This window comes from Thunnus albacares, chromosome 22 (assembly GCF_914725855.1).
Source record: "Thunnus albacares chromosome 22, fThuAlb1.1, whole genome shotgun sequence".
Taxonomy (NCBI): domain Eukaryota; kingdom Metazoa; phylum Chordata; class Actinopteri; order Scombriformes; family Scombridae; genus Thunnus; species Thunnus albacares.
In genome coordinates, this window is record NC_058127.1 from 11,779,962 (window position 1) to 11,802,650 (window position 22,689).

Genomic DNA, 22,689 nt, shown 5'->3' on the forward strand with positions numbered 1-22,689 from the left:
ACCACAGCAGTAATGAAGTACAGTTTCTATTTCTTGAGAGCTTGTTCCCACGCTGCAATCACATGCGAAACCAAACATTCAGGGGGTGAAGTCAGATATATGTGACTGCAGCCATTTTGTTCTGTCTACTGTTAAGTTTCAATTTCATCTCATGGGAATTTATTCATGACTTACCAAAATGTGTTGACATTGCTCTTTGGGTGTGAAATACATTACATTTTAAGTAAAAGGCAGGCAAACTATGAAATCTAGGTAGTAATCAGTTCATGTTAATCTAGCAAAAAATCTTCTCATTAATTTATCATATTCATTTACACTTTATATTTAATTACATTTACATCTTCAGATTTGCTCCACTCATCGTGAAAATTCTTCCTTTAAACTTGTTTTGCACCTGTTATCATTATTACTGAGGTCTTTGCATTGACAGCACTATATATTAATTTTAATGCAACTTGGCACTGATCACTGACATTTATATTCACCCAATGAAAGCAAGAAAAATATAATTCTAGTAGTGACTCATAGGCATGAAAATAAATATAATTAATAATATGTGAATGTAAATGTGGAGATGTGGGCTGTAGACAAAAACATGCCTGTCAATTACAGAAGTTCACAAAGCACCTCTAATGTGCTGGGTACCAATAAGTCCTCCACAAGAACAGGTGGCCTGGGAAGACTTCTGGTAAAAGCAACCTCTGTGATTGTATCCATTGCTGGTCTCAGTGCAAACCCTCCCACATGAGCATTTCCATTGCTTCTGGGATTGTTGTTGAGCTCCAAATAAGCCTCCACTTGACTTATTTTTTCCCTTCAAAGCAAACAAAAGGAGCTAAGTACCAGCTGGTGGAACTGATTCTAATTGTGCTAATTGTCCATGGCGTTGGCCTTCTCCACATCCTGATGCACCTGAGAATACATCTGCAGGAATCTGAAGGTGTCCTTCTTCTTCTGTGCAGCTTGCATGCTGCTCTTGCTGGTTTTGATGGACTGGTTTTGCATTTAAGCCATTTCAAGCTGTTGTTACATGATCTGTGTTATTTTATTTTATACTGTCACACTTGGTGTGAAAATGATTGTTTTTATGATGGCAAAAGGTAAAATTAAAAGGCAGTTTTTAATACACTTCTTTCACTTCACATTTTATCCAGTCAATAAAAACATTACACATCTTCAATTTTACTGGCTTTTTTTTTGATCAGATCATTCACAACATACAAGAGTCATAAATTTCCTTGTTTCCATTCTGACTTAATTAGACCATGTACTATACAACGATACTGCACTATGTGAGAGCAATGACAAATTCACCACCAGTAGATGGAGACAAACACTTTGAACTGCCAATGACTTAGTCCAGTTCATTAAGAGCAGAGCAGAGCTTCCAAAACAAAATAATTAACATCACTAGAATGAAACGCTGAAGATATTCTATTGCCGATTGAATACAATATGTATTTTGCATACTCAAAACAATCACAACATGGACCTCTTACCGATATTTGCACTGTTAGCATTATATATTAATTTGACAGCAACTTAACACTAATATATGCAGCTTTATACTCATCCAATGAAAGCAGGAGAAATGTTAATATTGTAGATAATTGTAGCCATGCGCGTCTAGATTTGTGTAATGATTATTCATGAGTAAAGGTAAAAGGGTAAACTTGTGGGTAATAGACAACAGCCACTTTCTACTTCCAAAGACTTGCAACATTGTAAAATGCACCCTTAAAAAGTATTTTTTAAAATTTAATTTACAAAGAGTACAACCTTCCAAACCTGAATTGGCTCTTCATCAGGTACAGAGGGAGCATTTGCTGCAAGTCTTTCGGAAGCAGGTATCTACAATTTTTTGGATTCAGCATCTAGACATGAAAGATGTGGTTATAGACAACAGCCACTCATTATACAAATTCACAAATCAACTTTGTGATACATGCGTCACCAATAATTGCCCCACAGGAACAGTTACCCTGGTGTGAGTATTGGCACATTCCATTGCCGTATCTATTAATTTTCCTGTTGTAAACCTGCCCACAGGAACACCGCCATTGCTGATAGGACCAGTCTGAAGTATTTTGAGCATTTTCCTTTCCCAGTTGGACAAAAGGGACCAGGTCACTGGTGTTGAGGCTCATCTTAATTGTGAGTATTTCTTCCCTCTGGTGCTGTCCAGGTCTGCTGAAGAAGGACAGCGAGGACGCCGCTAAGTTCCAAAACACTTCCACTATTTCAGGTCGTGGTGTGGCCTCATCTCCATTTTTGCCATGATATGTGATTGTTTTAGTGGAAATCCTGCACTGTTTCTTTGTTTGAGGCATTGATGCATCAGAACAATCATCATACTCTGTTGTGAGAAAGCTGAGCTGGTCTCCTTTGCAGCACAGTCCATAGACATTTCCATCCTTCAAGTTCTTTGCAGACTGTTTGTCACATAATCCAATGGTCCAGTCATAGTCTTCAGAAAGATTGACCACCCACTTCTGAAAGTTGGAATCTGATTTGATACTACAGATTAGAAGAGTAGCAGAGCATTGTCCCATCCAGCTATTGTAGAAAACCATCCTCTTGTTTTCGGACAGTGACATAGCAGGGCCGAAAATCTGGGGGTCAAAGATCAGGTCTGAATCAGTAGCAATGAACTCCTGGTGGTTTCCAGGGTCAACCAGAGTCAACAAAGAACACCAGAACTGGTCTGCTTGCTCCATTATCTTTTCACCACTCTGTCTGATCTCCTCAACCAGTTTGTCACGATCGCTGCCAGGCTCCAACCCTTTTCTCAGATCTGCGGCCTTTGCTTTCTCCACATCCTGATGCACCTGAGAATACATCTGCAGGAATCTGAAGGTGTCCTTCTCCTTCTGTGCTGCTTGTATGCTGCTCTTGCTGGTTTTGATGGACACCATACGAGCAGAGACTGAACTCTGGACGCTGGTCAAGGCGACATCACGCAGGTTAGTCACAGCCTCAATGAGACGCACACTACAGCGGCCCAGCTTCTCTCTTTCACTCTTCTCCCACTTTTCCAGACTCACGTTCTCATCATTGGTTTTCACCAGTAAGGCCTGCTGCTCAGCATCAAGCTTTTCCATGAGCTCTTTTTGGGCTGTGGAGAAGGTCTTCATGTTGTGCACGCGGTGCTGGTCTTCAATGGCGCAGGAAACACACACACAGGTCATATCATCCTAGCAGTAGTACTCCAGGAGTTTTCCATGTTGGGGGCATTTAGTGGTCCCACATAAAGCCATAGGTTCAGTCAGAGGATGAGTTTGTAGTAACACAGGAGTGGTCAGGTGGATCTGGAGATGCTGGACACACATGGAGATCTCACATTTCATGCAGGTCTTTCGCGCTGGTTTCCTGTCCTCCTCTGTGCACATGTCGCAAAAGATAACTTGTGGATCTGTACTGTCAGACATGTTTTCAAAAACCTGAGACTGCTTGATTTGTTTTTTCTTAAATACTATTCAATGATGAGTCCTTAGGATGCTACTTGTCGGTCTCTGATTGACAGAAATGAAAAATGAAATCAGATTTTGCCGAATTTTGTTTGTTCACTAGTCTCTGGTGTCTCAGTCTGTGGTCTGATTTCTCAACCACAGCAGCACTGAAGAACAGTTTCGATTTCCTGAGAGCTTATTCTTACACCGCAGTCACATGCCAGACCAAACATTCAGGGGGTGGAGTCAGACAGATGTTGTGGTGTAGTTTCATTAAAAGTCATTGGTGTGCTTAAAGACAATATTAAGCTATGCAGATTGATTTTACAAGTTTATAAGCAATAAGGGCTAGTGGGATACAATTTGTATTGGTGTAGCTATAACCTCATGAACCATATTTAACCACACTGTACGTATAGAGGCACGATAGAAGAATCATAATCATACACTGGAGAAATTTGAGTGTGTTTGTATTACATGTCATGTTGCTTGGGTCTGCATTAAAGTCTTCACCTTTTAGAAAAAATACCCTCTGGAAGAGATCAAGAATTAAGGGTGTAAAATGACTAAGAATAACTAGAATAAAATAAGAGGCCAGAAGACAACTGGACAATAATGGTATAAAGTGATTCCCAATACTTATATATAAAAAATTGGACACAATCAGGAAGAATTATGTGGGCCGGGATATGCCCACAAACAGCTCAAAACATGGTCTGAAGAGTTTTTGCCAGCAACGAGTGACGAGGAAAAAAGTAACATAATAATTGGTCAAAAATTAGGGAGGCTGGATGATAAGGTGTGGCCTAAGCTGACCCAAGGACATAAAAACAATGCCCCAGAGAAAAACCTTTGGAGCGATTTGATACTTTGTAAAAAGTGCTACTCGTTCCCCTTTTTTGCCGGCATTAAAGAACACTTTGCTACTTGGACCTCTGACTCCCTTTTTATTAAGAGAGAGTTTTTTTTTTGCTCTGAAACATTTTTCTGCAACAATTCGACACAACAATGTGACTGCAGCCTTTTTGTTATGTTTACTGTTAAGTTTCAAATTTCATCTCATGGGAATTTATTCATGACTTACCAAAATATGTTGCTGTTGCTGTTTGGGTGTGAAATACATTACATTGGAAGTAAAAGGCAGGCAAACTATGAAATCCAGGTAGTAATCCGCTCATGTTAATCTAGCACAAACTTTTAATTAATTTATCATATTCATTTACACGTTATTTGTTTTTAATCACATTTGAATCTTCAGATTTTGTCCACTCATCTTGAAAAATCTGCTTTTAAACTTGTTTTGCACCTGTTATCATTATGACTGAGATCTTTGCACTGACAGCACTATATATTAATTTTACTGCAACTTGGCACTGATCACTGACATTTATATTCACCCAATAAAAGCAAGAAAAATATAATTCAGGTAGTGATTCTTAGGCATGAAAATAGGCAAGAAACACACACATAGGTCATGTCATCCAAACAGTAGTACTTCAGGAGTTTGCCATGTTGGGGGCATTTAGTGGTTTGTAGTAACACAGGAGAGGTCAGGTGGATCTGGAGGTGCTGGATGCACATGGAGACTTCCTGTCCTCCTTTGTGCACATGTCACAGAGGACAACTTGCCACAAGTCCTTTTGTAAATTGTCAGAGATGTTTTCAGAAGCAAGGAGATCTTGGAAATTAATTTCTATTGATTTTGTGGAGGAAAAAATGACATTAGAACTGTTCTGTTGGAGAAATTACTATATTATTGTATTAATTGTATTGCATTAATCCAGTGTAGAAATGTGTTCAACTGATCAGGTTTGTCTTTCAAGAACATGATGCACTTTAGACCCTTTTAATTGACCTTTATATGTTGTAATCACATTATTCTGTTTTATGCAAAATGTCTCGCCAAGATGTCCCGCACCTTGTTTGTGTAGGCAACATGAATATCTCGTCTGTTGGGAAAGAAGAAATAGAAAAGGTTATCTGAAGTGCATGATACATGGTGACCCTGATTATAAGAAGTGATCATTGGAAAAGGGGGACTAAATGCAAGAACTGTACAAGACACCATGTATGGAATTCTTATTGATTATCTTGCAGGAAGCAGGTGTCTGCAGACAGAGAAGTGTGACTGCACATGAGGTGCTTGTGTTGATGGTTGTGTTGGGCGGAGACTGAAAGAATAAAGTGTTTGCGTGAGCTGTTCAAGGGGCTCCTCCGGGTGCAGAGCCTGGGGAGCCCGTATGCATACGCTTTAGTGATCTATTAAAGGTAGTTGGACTGCAAAAGAATACCGTGTCTCTGGTAATTAGTTACCTTTCTCACTTAACTAGACGAGCAGGTATTTTAGCTACAACAAGTTTCTGTTGAACAAACAGAAAAAAACAGTTAGAATTAAAGGCTACATCGGCTCTCAGCCTCAGAGGAAAGAAGAGCTGAGTGGTTAAATTTGTGCAGTTCCCACAAGTGCTCCATTAGTCAGTAAACAGACAAATAGTTGTTACGTTAAGTAGAGAAATTACACAGTTATACATCTGACATAAAAAGATACAAACAAAACAAAAACTAACCACTGTGAAAAGTCCTGCTCCAGTCTTGGTTGTGGAGGTGGTCCAAATTTATCGGGTTATTCTGCCAGGTGTTCCAAGATCAGACTCTGGGTCGAACATGTAGGACTGATACGTATATAAATATGGATGTCATGACAGCTCCCCAAAAGTGAAGCCAAAATATCTTGATTCCCTCCCTGGTGGCTGACTGCAGTATAGGTTACAAATCCCGCCTCCTCCATGTTAGCAAAAGGGACATGAGCCAAACTAAAAAAACATAGTACACGTCAAATGAATTTTTCCCGGAGATGGTTTCTGTCATTTCAGCTGCCGCCTGACTCTACTGCGTAGACTCCATGGATGTATTATGAGAGCTGGATAGGGTGCCGCCACTCTGCCATGCAGCCAATATTTCCCAGTGGTCACTCGTGGTATTGCTGAACTCTGGTTATGATACTGGGCGTGACATTTCCGACATGCTTTAAGCAGCTACCCAATCAAAACAGAGTGGGCTTTTCCGAAGGGGGCCAAGGAGCCAAAGAGTGGTTGTATCCATGAATTGTACAGCCATAACTAGGAGCTTTCTGACCATAAAAACATGCTAATGTGTCTAAATAGACCACGATAATGAAAATATCAAACTGAGAAAAGGGCATAATATGACCCCTTTAATAGTTTTTCTGAAGAAAAAAAGTTTTGAGACATTTCCCAGTTAGAGAGAGGGTGAAAATAAAGAGTTTGCTTGGGGCCCCCAAATCACTAAATCCGGTCCTGACTACAGGTATCTTAATTACAGATAAAATGCTTGTCTTTTTTTAGCAGCTGTTTTAAATTGATTGAACTTTTGTAGTTTGTGGAGCTGTTTACTGCTTTACAGCTACAGTAGGTGTATTTAATAAACTAGCAGCTGGGGGTTAATTTAATCATTTCGTCATATTTTATTCTGAGTTTGTGCGGCCTAAATAATCTGATAAAGTTTACGTGGACATTTCGTGGATAAACCATGAAGGAAAAGAGTAAGTTGCTGAGCAAACAAACTGTTTTCAGGGAGTGTTAATTGATCTTGGTCCACATCACGGGGCGGTTTTTATGGACGGATAAAGCAGAAAAAAATCCCGTCACATTACAAGTTATTGTTTGCGAGGTAAGAGACCATGCACCTGAACTGAACCGGGGAAAAGATTAATATTTATAAGTGGAAAAAATTAAATTAGCCTGGCAAGTTCACTCAGTATTGTACTGTGACAGTTGTTTAGCCGGGCTAACCTGCCCGGTACATTGTGAGCAGTGAAGAGGTTAGCTTAATGCTAGGCTACTAGCAAAGCTAACATTTAGCGGTTAAACTAACGTTAACGCGAACAAACCGACTCTGATGCCGGGACGAGTGGCTTTCAGCTCAATCAATAAATAATGATGATCGATGATTTATAACGTTATTGTTGGCACTGTTACCGTAGACTAACATTAGCCTATCCCGGTTAGCCACGTTAGGTCTGCAATGTAAAGAAATTACATAAATTAGCATTCAAGTTGGAGTAGGCGCTAATTAAGCTACATTTTTAGTATCGTTACTTATGAAAAACACCCGAAACCCAGTTTAGCCTCCCAGTCGAATGAAAACAACCCAATTTCCTGCTTGCAACAACTTGGATATCGGATTATTTTGGGCAAGGCAAGTTTATTTATAAAGCACATTTCATCAACAAGGCAATTCAAAGTGCTTTACATGAAACATCAAAAGCATTGAGACAAGATGCAAATAAAACGCATTTAAAATAGCCATTTAAGTAGAATAGAAAATAAAAATAAGCTAAAATAAAATAAGACAGATAAAATACAAGAATAAAAGTTACAGTGCCGTGAAAGATGTTAATCAAAAGCCTCAATTTTGATTTATCAAAAGGCAGCACCAAGCAGAAAAGTCTTCATCCTTGATTTAAGAGAACTGAGAGTTGTAGCAGACCTGCAGGTCTCTGGGAATTTGTTCCAGACATGGTTTAGTTTTGACTCTGAGGACAGAAAGCAGACCTGCCCCAGATGACCTTAGAGGTCTGGATGAAAACAGAGTGAGTCAGGGTGAAAACTATGATGCTGAAGTTCGCTTCACTTTTCTCCTTAAGGGAAAAGTTTAGGGAAAGTTAAGGGAAACATAAATTGTGATGTTTAGCGTGCTCTCGGAAGGTAACTTCAGCTTCGTGAAAACTGGTGTGTTAATGTCAGTCTGCTGTCTGGGTTGAGATGTTGTATTTATCACTCATCATAGGTGCAAAGGACAAAACGTTAGAGCCTTGTTTTTCTTCTGCTTATATTATTCTGTCACATACAGTTTGATGAGACTGATTTAGACTAACTGGCAGGTTGGTTTCATGTTCATGTACTTAAACACTTTAGAAAGAGATTAAGCCTTTTCTGTTTATCTTCTCTTTGCAGGAGTCATTACTGCAGATGACAAAGATGAGGCAAACGGCTAACGGAGAGCTCAGACAAAAGACTCCTGACGCTCATGGAGAGACTCCCACAATATCAGAAATGAACTTTGCGCCTGCGGCTTTCAACCTGAACCAGAGCAGTGCTGTTTGTCTCCCCCTGGTCTCTGAGAGTCGAAGGCTTATATGGGTGAACTCAAACCAGATCAACCTACAGCTGGACGGTGCAGCAGAGCTGGACAAAGCCTTCGACAGGTTTCCATACCTGACACAGAAACAGACAGCAGAGCTGGCGCAGTGCTGCTCCCTGCACCCAGACCAGGTGAAGGTGTGGTTCATGCTTCAAAGGCTCCGCTACGGCATCAGCTGGGACTATAAAGACATCCGCGAGGTCCGGGCGAAGTTCAAAAGAAGGAAGGAAGAGCAACAAAACATGATGGGGAAAGAGGTAGATGAGGATAGAAGAGAGAAGGAGAAACAGGAGACAGAGATGAAAGAGTCTGGTGGGATTAAGGCAGGAGATGTTAGGGAGGAAGACGTGTGCGCTAATGAGCGAGAAATGAAGCAACAACTGAAGAGAGAGAAGGACAGAAAAGTAGAAAAAGTAGAGGAAGACAAAAGGAATACGCAGAAAAAGCGAAAAAAGATGACGGTGACAGGCAACATGGGAAAAAAGAGAACAAAGCAACAAGAGGAGGGAGCAGGAGGAGTAGAAATAATAAATGTTAGTGTGACCCCTGCCAACAGCGGCTTTGAGGGGAAACCAGAAATGGAAGCTCGGCCGGGCGGAGAACTCCACGCAGAGTCAACAAATTACGACTTTGCCGTCACTGATGTTGTCAAACTGAAGCACATAATAAACAATAACCAATCACCCAGAGGATCCACCCACAGCCCGGACATCCCCAAAAAGCAGAAGGTCTCTAAAGAACCATATACACTCCCCACTCCTCGGATCCGCTGGCGAACAAAAACACAGACTCAGCTGGTGATGATGAAGGAGGCTTTCTCGCACTGCCAGTATCCAGACAGCGAGCACTACGACTTGCTGGCGACGAGGATTGGCGTCCCCCGCTACGTGTTGGTTCAGTGGTTTGGCGACATGCGTTATTACATCAAGAGAGGAAAGCCAGGCTGGCTGAACGAGGAGCAGCACAGTAAGGCGTTGGCCAACATCAAGTACCGGCAATTCCTGAAAGCGCTGGCAAAGGAGCAGTCGAGTGAGGGTGAGCAAAAAGCAACCATGAAGATGAAGCTGGAGGGCGGCAAAAGCTACGGTGATGGCGAAATGATGCAGGTGCCTTCAGAGTAGAAATGATGTCACAGCTTCTGTACTAAAAATCCCACAAAAGGGAACAAAGATGAATCATCTCCTAACATTCGGAAACATGTATCAGACACAGTTTTATGATTTCTAATTTGTGCATTATTGGTGAATTAGGTCAAGCTGTTTGTTATGCAGTTCTTCTTGTGAATTTGCATGTTCTGTCAAAAAGAAAGTGTTGTTGTTGTAGTGTTATTGTAATTATTTAATATGTTTACATGACCGTACAGTATTTTCTGAACATACTCATTTGCAATCCAGAATAATTTTTAATCATCTTTGCACACAGTTACATAAAAGAGGGAAAACTGTGCTGTGCAGACTTTTTGTTATTCAAGTAAAACACTTTCATTGCTTTGTTGTTTAACCTTGGCTCTTCTTGTGATTCTTTTAGACATATTTACACACATAAAAGCATTCATAAACAACAAATTATATATTTTCAATACTGTAAGCCTTCATTTTTCAAAAAAGACAGTTTTGTTTGATGTCTAACAATAACTACATGATTTATGTGATCAGTTAGCACTTGTAATTTCAGAGCTGATAGAAGCAGACGTTCACTTGCCAACCTGTAATTCACACCAAATGAACAAAAATAAAGTAAGATTCTCTGATATTATATAGAATATATTGCACAGAAAATAAAAAGTACATTAATAGCTATGAAACACGTTGTCATGTTACAAGGCTACATTACGAAGCTACCGCTGTTGTTGCTAAATACAGTTTCTAACACATAATCATTTAAGATTCATGTTTGTTTTTTGCCCTCCACATTCCTGAAATCATCAAAACATAAAAGGCAGAGTATGATGCACTGTCATACAATCACCACATAGAGGACCATCACTGTTAATACTACATTAACAGCTCAAAAAAGTGGTTTCTTTTCCCCCTCTTAACGAGGTAAACTGCAATTAGGCAACACACTGGCAACCAAATGAGATACTCAATACTAGGAGTGAATTCAGATCCCTATTAAGTCAACAATGATATCAGATGTCGCTCTTGGCTCCGTCAGTTCCAGCTGGCTGTGTACTCGTCCCTCTGCGGCTGCCAAAGCTCAGCGCCTTCAATAATGCGGCGGATCATGGAGGCGGTAGTGATAAGCAGGTGTCCAGCGGCCTGAAGGAGAGTGGAGGCAACACGAAGGGCTTCTCTGAAAAAAGAAAGGTTTCATCAGTTACATTTTCTACTGATAACACGCTGCAAAAACCCCACCCGAGTCACCCGGGTTTAACTGCCATCTCATCCAGGCACGTTTTTTTCTATGATGAAGACTTAGACCCTTAAAATTGACGTGTAGAGGATGTAGCTTACCTGAGGACTTTCTTGGGCCCCAGACACTGAAAGTCAGCGCTCACGGAGTACAGGCCTTGAAATGTGGCCTTCACACTCAAGGAGCCGAACAAGTCCTTCGGGCTCATTCTGTAGAGGTCAAAGGTGACACGGGCTATGTCTTTCCCTGTCCGAGGCTTGTTGTGGTCTTGAGATCTGAGAACAACCGCACCCTGGAGGGGATCAGAGGCAACAGTCAAATATACTGAATGTCTCAAACTCACAGGAACCATAAATCTGGATTAAAGGAGCCTGTGAGGCTATATAACTAATAAAATGTTGCTTCTGTGATTAATCATACCGGTTGTGGTCTCCATGTCTGTCCGGGCTCCAGGGCCATGAGGATGGTGTTGTCAGGCAAGGTCATGAGGAACTCGTCGGAGTCCACTTCTGTACCGTCCTCCTCACACACCAGAGCCAGAGACACCGCAGACAGGGACAGCAGCAGTGCCTGGCACACCTACAACACAGACATTCAAGATGCTTTAAACAGTATAGACACATCCTCTAGTCTTGACTTAAACTCTAATACACAGATTTGACTTTTCAGATTTATTTCACTCGTCATCTCATTAAATTTTAAGACTATAACTCTTATTTCAGCATCACTGTCATGTTTCCAATGTTCTTAGAGTGCAGCAGTGAGGACTTTCACTAAAACAAAGGCTGCACTATATATATACATAATTTGCAATTTAAGCAACTTTATATTAGTCTGCAGTTGCAAACATGACTCATTTTAAAAGCTTCACATCAGATATCTTATCTCCATAGCGGTTTGGGTGCAGCCTCATGACTTTATGTGATCATGTATTTGACATAATCAGAGCCTTGAGATAATGAAACATCCTGCCAGAAGATTACACAATTTATTGACTTTATTTTTTAATTGTCACCTAGTTTTAAATCATTTAACTTTTATGCTTCATTCTTTTGCATTTTTAATGAGTTTGTATATATTAAATGTCTTATTTGAACCTTTATCTTTACCTTTTCTTTTACATTTTCTACTCTATCATCCTTTTTAGTGTTGTTTTTTCCTCTTTTTTTTTTACTATACACTCAATGGAAGCAGTCGTATATAACCTGATCAGAATCTGCTCTTGTAATTCTTTCCATTATTTTTATTTTACAGTCACTCTCACCCTCTCTTTCAGCTCCTCCAGGGTCCCGGCTGTGATGCCCTTCCTGGTCTCTCTGTTGTTACTGCACACCCTGAAAGGTCGCTGTGGCGGCGACCACACTCGCTTGGTTACGGATCTGAGGGCAGAGAAGACACAAAAGTAATTATATTGTTTAATATGATGGGCTCAATTTAATTTAATTACCGCTCTGTGTGGATCCTCTGAGATTTTCACAGCAGACTTTTATCGCACAAGTTTTACTGATAACATTGACGATGGATATGTTCTGTTCAAGTGTCCCAGTAAGTTAATGACCATGGACTCTATATAAATAGTCAGTGGTCATGACAGTGTGAGTGATTTCTCTACATTAGATTAGAAACAGTCATCTAATTCCATCAACATACTAACTCACTTTTCTCTTTGCTTGCTTGTTTATTTTGAGGTGAAATAAGCAAATATTTCAAATCTGTTTTTTCGTACCTTGTTGACACTGTTTCCACCGCTACCCTACTTATTATAGCAGGCTTGAAAACACTTAAAATGTCAGAATGTTAGCTTTAAATTAGATTAAATCATTGAGTTAGTCAGTTACCTACATACCAAACTCTATACTAAGCTCCACCAGCCAAACTGTGTTGTTTGGGTTGTTGATCAAGCAAAGTATCACGAAGCAAATCAATACAATTGAGACTAATTCTCCACTTACTTGATAAATGACGATGTGGTATCCATTCTGGTCGGTGTTTCGCTCTTTTCTTCTCACAGTTTTGTGTTTTGTTAGCGTGTTTTCGTGGGACTGATGTAATGTAATAATGTCAGCACTGCTTGTGTTTGACCCAGCAGGTGGACTTTGCTCCGAACATGATGATCATTCAGATACAGAACAACACAGGTCAATGTTCATCAGGCCTGTGGGTGTGTGTGTGTATGTGTGTGTGTGTGTGTGTTAGTGTGTGTGTGTAGAAACATCCTTTCTTCATGTGCCAAGCAAAATTATTACCTTTATTCCCTGACCGATACTGGATTTTTTTAGGCCAATTGTTATATATACATTTTAAAGACAGACAATGACAGAACTATAATAGCAAAGATATAGATATCGATTCCTTATATTTGTTGTTTTATATTTTTTAAATAATTTGTTACCATAGTGTACTGAGAGGGACATTTTACTTTTGAAATATATAGTTATCATTGTTCTCTGGTGGACAAACAATGTTATAGGTGACACTTTTTAAATGAATTTAGACAAAGCTTTGGCAATTCTGCTCTGCTAATATTTATTAGCTGACATGTACACCAATACTATCTGCAATAATGTAATATCCAATAAATCAACCCAGGTGATTTATGAGTTTTATCACCTTGTCCTACTAATCTTATTTCAAAGGGATATTATTTTAGAGATATAGATATTAATTATCTTACAATATAAATATTTTAGAATAATTTAAGTTTTTAGGACCATTGTGGGGATATTAAAGGATAAGTTTTTCAAGGTTTTTCAAATCTTTAATACAACAATCAGGTGTCCTTATTGTTATAATCATTACTCCTGTTCATACCGGCTATTAAAAGATCTCCTTCAAACGTGTTTTCAATGTAAGTGATGGGGACCAAAATTTAAAAGTTTGTCTAAAGCTTATATGAGGCTTCAGCAGTCTGAGTTAGTCATATCAAGTGGATATCTACCACCTTTACAGTCTTTTTAGCATAAAATTCCCTCTTTGAGACTGTAACATTGAAAGATATCTACTTGATTTGACTAATACGGATGGCTGAAGCTTCATATTAGCTTCAAATAAACTTTTAAATACGTTTTTTGCACAGGAGGACTTTGGATTTTGTCCCCCATCACTTACATTGAAAGTGCATTATGAAGGGATCTTTTAACAATCAGTATGAACAGGAGGAATTATTATGACAAGAAAAATGATAACAGTCAGGTGGACTGTTGTTTTAATACAGACAAAAGACAGAGCAATGGTGAACCCGTCCTTTAACCTAACTTAATAGGTTATTAAAGTTATTATTCAACGTTTTTCATCTTCTCTGGGTAAATAACAGTTTTTATAGGTACATTACTCTTATTCATATGCTCCTTGTAATGCTCTGACCTTCCGTACACCATTCCGTCTTATTTCCTGTAACATTTTCTTTTCCTTTTAGCCATTTTTAACAATAACAACACATGTATGCAAAGCGGTTAAACTGTTGTTGACAGCTGAAGCAAACAGACAACTGAGATCTGCTACGTCACATCCTTGAAACTCGAGTGGGTGCGCTTGTTTTAAGACGTTGAAGTGCGCGCGTGGACGGGGTTCTTTAAACGAGCGTCTTTTATGCTTCTAAATCGCGAAGCACCGCCAATTCGGCACAGCCAGTGTCAACATTTGAGCGGTTGATATTAATCCAGTGAAGGCGGGAGGATGAGAAGCAGAAGTTTTGATAGAAGTGTTTGCTAGCTGTGGTTTTCTAGCGGGGGAAAACAACATCGGTGCTGATGCGTAACGACAGGTAGCGTCAACTCCAGGCGTCGTTAAAGTTAATAAACATTATCTCAGCGGTTTCTGCCAAAACAACTCCGCCTGGGTAAACTGTTAAACTCCGTGTCAGCTGTGTCGCTCACTCAGGCAGCAATCTGTAAAGGTTGCTAAGCTAACGTTAGTAGTTTAACGAATTAACCATCCTAAGTGACAACGGTTGACTCAGAATGGCCTCCAGGAAGCCGAAGGAAAGTGGTGAGTGTTAACAGCAAATACGTGTGTGTGTACAAGCTGTCACCATGTCTTTGTCGTATGTTAATCAACACACTTTAAGTGGTGATTTAACGTCAGGTTGTGACAGGTGTGACTGTCATGACACATAATTACCCCAGCAGACAGAAAGAGGTGTCCAGCTGGATAGATCAGACAGCTGATGAAAAGCCTCTGCACTGACATCACTGATTGGGTTGTGGCCAGAGAGGTGCAACATGTCTGAAAACTACAACAAATTGAGAGCAGAGCAGCAAAATATTTAATCCTGCGTGATTTAGTTGAATTTGTAGCCACTGTTTCCTAATTAGTTTGTGTCTATTGTGTTGTCTCCTTCACAGATGCCAGCCTTCCCTTTGCTGCACTTCAGCTCTTGGCCCCGCCTGTGCGTCTGGTGTCTGCAGCCATCTGGAAAGTGATGAAGCAGAGGGATGTGATGCAGTATGGGGTCGTGGAGGAGTTTGTGACCTCAGCCTGTGAGACTGTCCCTGGGCTGCTCACCTTCAGACATCAGGGCAAGCTGGCACTGGGACTGAGAGCACGGGTGAGTTCCACAGGAGGAGAGAAATCAGATTTTAGTCACTCTCACAATGCCAGTCTCTCTTTTACTCTCTTCTGTTCCATTTTGACAGATATATTATTACCTTATGTGTTTCAGTATTGTCTGCCTGACATCTTTTCAGTTAATCTTGGAGCTGTGCTGTACACAACCCGATGCTAAGGTGATTGAGCAGCACCTGGAAAGGATCCGTGCACCTAATGCCCCTTCACACTCCTCAGCTCCTCCTGTGGTAAATAAGATTCAATGTTTAGAATCGCACAACAAATTAAATTGCCTTTTTTGCACTGTAAACACACCTACAACAATTTTTTAGACTCTTATCCCAAACAAAGACTCCACCAGATGATATTACTGATTATTTTGCACTATTTGGCTGAACGCTTTACACTCCATGGCACATTACATTGCAGCATTACAACCACTGAGTAAATGTTGGAGATGATTACAGTATCAGGACCTTGATACGGATATTTTTGGCATGACTATTGGTGTATTTATACTTCATTTAAACTAGTAGTGGGGGTTACCTGGCTTGTGATGTGAATTTAGTAGTAATGTGGATATTTTGGTTAACCAGTTAGACATTTATCACTCATTTGACTTCAAACATTAAGCTCAGAAAAGTTCAGAACCTCAGCTGTAATACAAAAGATAATTGTGTTATGACTTTACAATAAACAAAATCCCAGACAAAACCATGTTATGGTCATGTCACAATGTGGATGTATGTTTCTCAGACTTTTATATCTTCGTGTGCATTCCAAAGGATTGCATGATTGATTATAATGTTAAAGCAAGTGTTCTTGAAGTCTTTATGCTACAAATTGTATTTTTTCGCTATTCTGTCTCGTAGAGGAAGGACGTAAAAGTTATTAAAACAGTCGAACGTTTCCACGCATTGGTTCACACGCTGCTAACAGACCCTTCAGAGAAAGAACAGTTCTTCAAGGTGAGTCCTTCTCCTCCAATCACAATCACACAGCAGCAACAGCTAATCATATTGATCTCTATAATCTGATCATTTCAGAGTTAATGTATATAAGTCTGTAATGGACGACCGTTCCTATTTTCCCTTCTGACAGGAGGAGTTTCCAGTGGATTATGGTCCCACGTTTGACCAGGAATTGGAGAAGCTGCTGTGGGAGTTTCTAATTCGACTGGACCAGTTGCTCCCTGTTCCCAACTTAGCTCAGGTAATGAGCGTGTTTGAGAATGACTTTCCTTGTTTTGCCACAAATTACACCTCATCTTTACTGCTTATTCTTGCTGTATCTGTACTTCTATAAAAAGTCAACTCTGCCCAGTGTATGATTGTTGTTAGTTTAATATATAATCATTTGTTTCTAGACTGTGTCGTGGCTCAGCGATGCCCCCCCTGTCCTGGAGGAGTGTGCACGGGCAGCCACCCAACCCCAGCTCTTAGAGATCTTGCTTCAGCATCAAACCTGTCTAGGTCATCTAGAATCAGCAGGTACAACGAGATAACTTGTCAGCTTCTTGCAAGGGTCACCTTGACAGCAAAATCTTTGGTTTAGATTCCTAATAATTTCTTTGATCCACATGCTGTTGTTTGCTTTTCACAGCATCACTCCCTCCAAACATGGGAGACTCCATCCTGGCTTCACTTTCTCTGCCACCTTCTGGAAGAGTAGCTTCAAATCAAGCAACAGGACCCAGAAAGTCTGCTGCAGATCAGTCCGATAGCTCACAGACAAAAGGCAAAACACCATTTATCACACCTGTTCTTGGACTAATATCTAATGAAGATGTACCATGTATGATCTCCGCCAGTAAACGGGCACTGAGAGGTGGTGAGCCGGCCAGCTCAAACGAAGCAACAAATGGGCACTTTTACTCAAAGGAGAACTTAAAATTCACTTCGGTTAAACAGAAACAAAAGTCTAAAGATGATGGAGGGAAAGAAGGTGAAGATCAGGTGGAGGAGGAGAGGAACACCTTAAAAAGAAGCAACGGAGTGAAACGCAAGCAACCTGACCAAAGAGAAAGCGAGTCTGAAGAAGAGGAAGAAGTGTTACACATGACTAAATCTAGGAAAAGGAGGCCGAGCAGGAACGGAGCGAGCAGGCTGAGGCAGGGTAGAAGAGCCCAGAGACCAAACGAGAGTGAAGAAGACGGAGCGGAAACCGGAAAAGACGAGGAGCGTAACCAAGCAGTCCTGGCAACCCGTATGAGGCAGCTGGGTGTCAGAACGCTGCAGCTACCTAAAGATCCGTCCCTCCGCTCCATCGTCGTTTCTTGTCTGAACAGCCAGCCCAAAGTTATTATCGAAAAACTGCCAGTGACTTCCGCCGGCGTTAAGGGGAGCGGTAGAGGAGGAAAATCCTCATATGTGCATCAGCAGCATCGGAGAAGGAAGTCGCCCGTCAAAGCCCCCGCACGTAAAAGCAACCAACCTCAAAAGCTTGACTCAGATTTTCCTGGCTTGGATGATAAAGAGTAAGAGGCATGATATGTATTAGCATTTTGTCAATTAGCTTTTCCTCATCTCTTCATCGGATTCTTGTATCTTAAATTTTAATTTAAATATGTGTTTTGGTTTTGAAACATATCAGAGATCACTGCAGTTCCACGGATTTTATCGCCATATATTTTAAGTTAAACCTGCTACGACACATTGATTGATCCAATACATACTGTTTTATACAATAAATGCAACTGATGTAGTTCAATTCTCCTTGTTTCATTTGTTTTTTCTGTCTCTATGTGACATAGTATAAGTGATGTATTCTATCATCATCATTTAGCTGCATTTCAGTGTTTCCTTGTTGTCTTTAGACTCATCATAAGGTTCCCTAGCAAAGCAGATCTGCTTAGTTAAAAGATTCACCTTTTTTTTTACATTCACCATTTACCACCTATTGAGACTATAACTTAATGGTTTAATTATATTATCGTCTCTACTTGACAGAAATCATCCTGTATTACCGAGTCTAAGCAGCTCTTCCTCCCACCAGCGGAGTCACACAGGTGAATTGACAAATGGGAGTTAAATAGCAGGCTGGGGAATTTTTAATAACTCAACATTGAATAATCAGCTGCAGTTATTTCACTTTTAACGACTGTGTTTCCCTTTACGTATAGAGACGTCGGCCCCTCCGGGTGATAGCGAAGACTATGTCGCTGATTCTGAAGATGAGGCGACAAAGAACTTCAAAGGCAGGGTATGTATCCTTCAAACATGAGGTTACTATGGGCAGTGAAAATCCTTAAAAACGTGTCCATTTTAAGGGTACATGCCTTAAAAGTTTTTGAAAATTGATACATTTTTTTTACTCTTGAAATATAGCAAAAGTTCTGTAGAATAAATATTTCTCTCATTACAGTCTTGCTAATGTTTAAATCAAGTCTGGGCATCAGACAATATATTTATTTATCAGTACAACGTGTATATATCGATAACTTTGTGCTCTCCTCAGCGTTTATTAACAGACTTTGTCTCCCTCAGCTGTTTATGAAGCGCTACTACAAAACCAAGCACGGCACATATATACCAACACTGAGGGAGTTCTGGAAACCCGGGATGACACGGCGGGAGTTATCTCCTCGCAGTAAACACAGATGATGACACGGTTTTTCACTGCCAGTTTCGGTTGTTGAGAAACCAACGCCAGAGGACTTTGACTGTCGCCAAGCTGGTTTTCTCTGCCAGCTACATCAACTGAAAGCCAAAAAATGTGTTTTTTATGAAGTATTTTCATTAGTTATCTTTGTCTTTGTTTATGTTTTTCATTGTAACAAAGGAATTTGAGCATGAATTTTAATTTAAATAATTTCTTTGTTATCATGGAAAACCCTGAAATGGCATCGTCCCTTATTATAAGCATTATCATGCAAACAAAACTGTTACTTTAAATTGTGACTTTTAACTGTTTTCTTGTACATATAGTCTAGACAATATCTGGTTTATGATCAAACTTATAAATATTTTAAACCTGAAATGTATTATATGCTTTAGTTAATAAAGTTGTTTTTACTATGTAAACCTCTGTTTTGACACCCAGATAGTGGCAAAAGTACAAAACGCTTATCACACAGATTAACTCAGATATCAGAGAGTAATCCTTCCAGCTCCGATGTCATTTTTATATAAATGTTCATAGCGTGATTAGAAATCTTTACACAGGCATACACTCAATATTATAATCATTACCCAGGAGAACTTGAACAGTAACCCAGAATCTTCAAAAAGGGCTTTACATCTCAGTATCCTGGCTTAAATCGGATGTATTATGGTTTCTTAAATGTCTTAACATCTTTCAACATCATGACTCCACTTCAGTGAAACTGTGGAAGTAGTCAAACTACGATCAAAGAGTTCATCTACACAAGAACACAATTAAGTGTAATTTAGTTTTGTTGCCACTTGAGGTTCAGAGTCGACCGCCCATCCCTCCGGTCACTGTGATGGTCTCTCCAGTGATGTATGAGGCCTCCTCAGTGCACAGGAAAGCAATCACTCCCCCAATCTCCTGTGGTTCTCCAATCCTGAAGGGGAAGACAAGTTTGAAACATTATTGTATTCATAAATTATAAATATTAACATTTAAACTTGGTATTTTGGTATATTAATGACAAATTGTTGAGATATGAATGTGAACTTTGCCTTTTAATGCTGAGCTGCTTTTTGAGTTCGTCCATAACATCTTCATTTTGCCATAACTGAGACAGAACAAAGTGTATTATAAAGACAACAACGTTAATCAAGAGTATATTTAAAGAGAAAACGTGACTCAAGTGGAAATAAATGACAGAACACAACAAAAACCCTTCTTGCAAAATTCATAGCGCTTGTGTGTCACCTCACCGCAGAGCTGAAGCGGGTCTTGATAACTCCAGGGGCCACACAGTTGACTCTGATGTTACTGTGAGCCAGCTCAGGGGCCAGGGCCCGGGTCAAACCCAGCAGGGCCGTCTTACTCACACTGTAAGGACCCAAGGCCTGTAGAAAAAAAGCAGAGAAGTTTAAGAAATATCTGCTTAATTACAAGAGGAAAACATCCTTATAATGCAGATTTCTTCAATAACTCACCGTCTAATGCAAGAAAATGAACTCAGAGATGTTTACTGACAAAAATAGGGTGCAATGGTGTTAAACATAACTAGAAGGCACTAGCAATGCTTGACAATGTTGCTGTTATACCCACATACATCATTCCTATGAGTAAAATATTAAATTTAACTGATCTACCACATATTTTGTTAATACAAACACTTTTTAAATCAATCTGTTTATACTCTCACTGACCTGCATTGGTTGGTACCCAGCCACAGATGACACAAACACTATATTTCCTCCTCTAGAAGAAAAATCAAGAAACATCATATAATAAACTTTATTGTCATTTGGATCTTGCCAATCCCATAGTATTGTATCGTGTGTCGTATCAGTTATTTTGCCACTCACCCCCTCTTCTCTATATGAGGCACCACCAGCTTGGTCATGAGGAAGGCTGATTTTACATTTACGGACAGAATCTAGAAAGAAATGTACCAGTAAAAACATTAATTCAATGTTTTCAGTAGTTAAAAAAAACCTTCTGATTTATCAGACTTTGCAGAATTTGTTTTAACATGTGCACCTTGTCCCAGACATCCTCTGTGGAGTCCATGATGTTTCCAAAGAAAGGGTTGACTGCTGCGTTAGACACCAGAATATCGATGCCCCCACACTGATCCAGAGTCTATACCGAACAGAATGAGACTATTTAAGTAAAAAGAATCACTAACAACCTTATAGTTATTGTTTTTTAAGCCATAGGGCATGAAACTGGTTGATTCAGTTGCCTGAGGACCATCTAACTTGTTTCATAAAATAAAAAACAACTAATAAAACAATTATTTTTGGTATCAACTATCTTTTGGTATCAACTACCTTAAATGCCTCTGATGCTGATGGGACTCACCATTTGAACCAGTTTTTCCCTGTCCTCTCCCTTGCCAACATTACAGGTGGTCCCAGTCACTTGGATGTTCTGGCTCTGCAGCAGTGCCACCGCCTTGTCCACATTGGCCTGCCGCCGGCTGCTCACCACCACGTGGGCTCCTCTCTTACCCAGAGCCTGAGCTGCAGCCAGACCGATTCTGAACAGGAGAAAGTATGGGATTAAAGGACAAGTTCACAATTTTTAAAGTCCTGCCAGGTGCCCATATGAACATAGAAACAGGTTTTCCTCAGTCTAATCATTCTACTTGGGCCAGTATGAACAGTAGGAATGATTACAGTAAGAAAAAAAAACTATTTCAGTGTTCATTTAGGCACCTGACTGTTGTTTTAAGACATATTTGAAAAACTGTGAACCTGTCCTTTAAACTGATATCAATTATTATCATCATCAAGGCTGTACTGGGGCTGTTTTAAATGACAAGTGTTTGAGATTCTGGTATGAAAAAAAGTATTAAGTCCTAAGTGGTGTAGACTACGTATCAGTCAATGTTCATCCAAACATTGCATGCCTTTTATAGTTCATTGTGTATAAATGGCTCATTTGTCAGAGCAAAGTTGCAGCAGTCAGTAATATGGTTCTTACCCATCTGTAGAGGCTGTGACTATGGCTACCTTTCCGGCAAGACTGCTTTGAGACATACTTCTACATCCAGCTACAGGATTGGTCCCAAGGCACCTGACAACACTCCTCAACATCACCTGTGGACAGAGAGAGATCACAGGTTTAATGAAAACAATAGGGAACTAGGGTAAAGGTCATCTGACAGCTGCTGTGCACGGGTTACATGCAAAGTGACTAAAGTGAAGTTAGGAACAATCGATACTTTGAATACAGTTATTGATCCATTGTGAAATAGCAGCTATGATTAAGTATTTCTATTTAAAAAGGTAGACTCAGTTCTACTTAATGCTTTAGCGCAGTGAGCTACATTGTATAATTAACAATAAATATATTAGAAACATATAATATGAGAGCATTATCTCACCCTGCAGGTCATGCAAAACTGAACATATAGTTGTACAATTGGAGAAACTGAAAAAAGACACTCTCAAAGTTATTTCCAAGACCTTTGACTACCGACGACTCATGTGTCAACTACAGTCTGTTTTTTTCCGGGTAAAAGTCCCGCTGTCAAAATAAAACCCCACAGCAGACAACAGTTGCTGTTTACGTAAATTGCACAACCAAGTCC

General features: G+C 39.9%; 4 protein-coding genes, 1 long non-coding RNA gene and 1 pseudogene across 9 annotated transcripts; 2 read left to right on the forward strand and 4 right to left on the reverse strand.

Moving 5' to 3' along the window:
• Positions 1-886: 886 nt before the first annotated feature.
• Positions 887-3,685, reverse strand: LOC122973971 (annotated as a pseudogene).
• Positions 3,686-4,628: 943 nt separating this feature from the next.
• Positions 4,629-6,543, reverse strand: LOC122973974. Its single transcript, XR_006400189.1, has 2 exons — positions 6,017-6,543; positions 4,629-5,809 (listed from the first exon to the last, which is right to left on the reverse strand). It is a non-coding gene; the product is annotated as an uncharacterized LOC122973974 (long non-coding RNA).
• A 141-nt stretch (positions 6,544-6,684) lies between these two features.
• homezb (homeobox and leucine zipper encoding b) lies at positions 6,685-10,112 on the forward strand. Of its 4 annotated transcripts, none has more exons than XM_044341786.1 (2): positions 6,685-6,776; positions 8,426-10,112. In XM_044341786.1, exon 2 carries the CDS (start codon positions 8,441-8,443, stop codon positions 9,731-9,733), a length of 1,293 nt encoding a protein of 430 aa, XP_044197721.1. In that variant the 5' UTR covers positions 6,685-6,776; positions 8,426-8,440; the 3' UTR covers positions 9,734-10,112. The 4 variants fall into 4 exon arrangements, with proteins under 4 accessions (XP_044197721.1, XP_044197719.1, XP_044197718.1 ...); XM_044341784.1 differs by lacking the exon at positions 6,685-6,776 and adding an exon at positions 6,814-7,011; XM_044341783.1 differs by lacking the exon at positions 6,685-6,776 and adding an exon at positions 7,018-7,139.
• cideb (cell death inducing DFFA like effector b) lies at positions 10,069-13,745 on the reverse strand. Its single transcript, XM_044341787.1, has 5 exons — positions 12,920-13,745; positions 12,232-12,346; positions 11,388-11,546; positions 11,069-11,259; positions 10,069-10,907 (listed from the first exon to the last, which is right to left on the reverse strand). Exons 1-5 carry the CDS (start codon positions 12,943-12,945, stop codon positions 10,766-10,768), a joined length of 633 nt encoding a protein of 210 aa, XP_044197722.1. The 5' UTR covers positions 12,946-13,745; the 3' UTR covers positions 10,069-10,765.
• A 793-nt stretch (positions 13,746-14,538) lies between these two features.
• Positions 14,539-19,714, forward strand: tinf2 (TERF1 (TRF1)-interacting nuclear factor 2). Of its 2 annotated transcripts, none has more exons than XM_044340882.1 (10): positions 14,539-14,954; positions 15,311-15,513; positions 15,653-15,760; positions 16,385-16,480; positions 16,614-16,724; positions 16,879-17,002; positions 17,115-17,988; positions 18,461-18,519; positions 18,634-18,713; positions 18,998-19,714. In XM_044340882.1, the coding sequence occupies exons 1-10, from the start codon at positions 14,927-14,929 to the stop codon at positions 19,112-19,114; spliced, it is 1,800 nt and encodes a 599-aa protein (XP_044196817.1). In that variant the 5' UTR covers positions 14,539-14,926; the 3' UTR covers positions 19,115-19,714. The 2 variants fall into 2 exon arrangements, with proteins under 2 accessions (XP_044196817.1, XP_044196818.1); XM_044340883.1 differs by lacking the exon at positions 14,539-14,954 and adding an exon at positions 15,084-15,180.
• dhrs4 (dehydrogenase/reductase (SDR family) member 4) lies at positions 19,615-22,599 on the reverse strand. The gene is made up of 9 exons (XM_044340884.1): positions 22,483-22,599; positions 22,080-22,195; positions 21,456-21,633; positions 21,132-21,233; positions 20,957-21,027; positions 20,798-20,849; positions 20,357-20,491; positions 20,156-20,211; positions 19,615-20,037 (listed from the first exon to the last, which is right to left on the reverse strand). Exons 1-9 carry the CDS (start codon positions 22,492-22,494, stop codon positions 19,923-19,925), a joined length of 837 nt encoding a protein of 278 aa, XP_044196819.1. The 5' UTR covers positions 22,495-22,599; the 3' UTR covers positions 19,615-19,922.
• Positions 22,600-22,689: the final 90 nt, after the last annotated feature.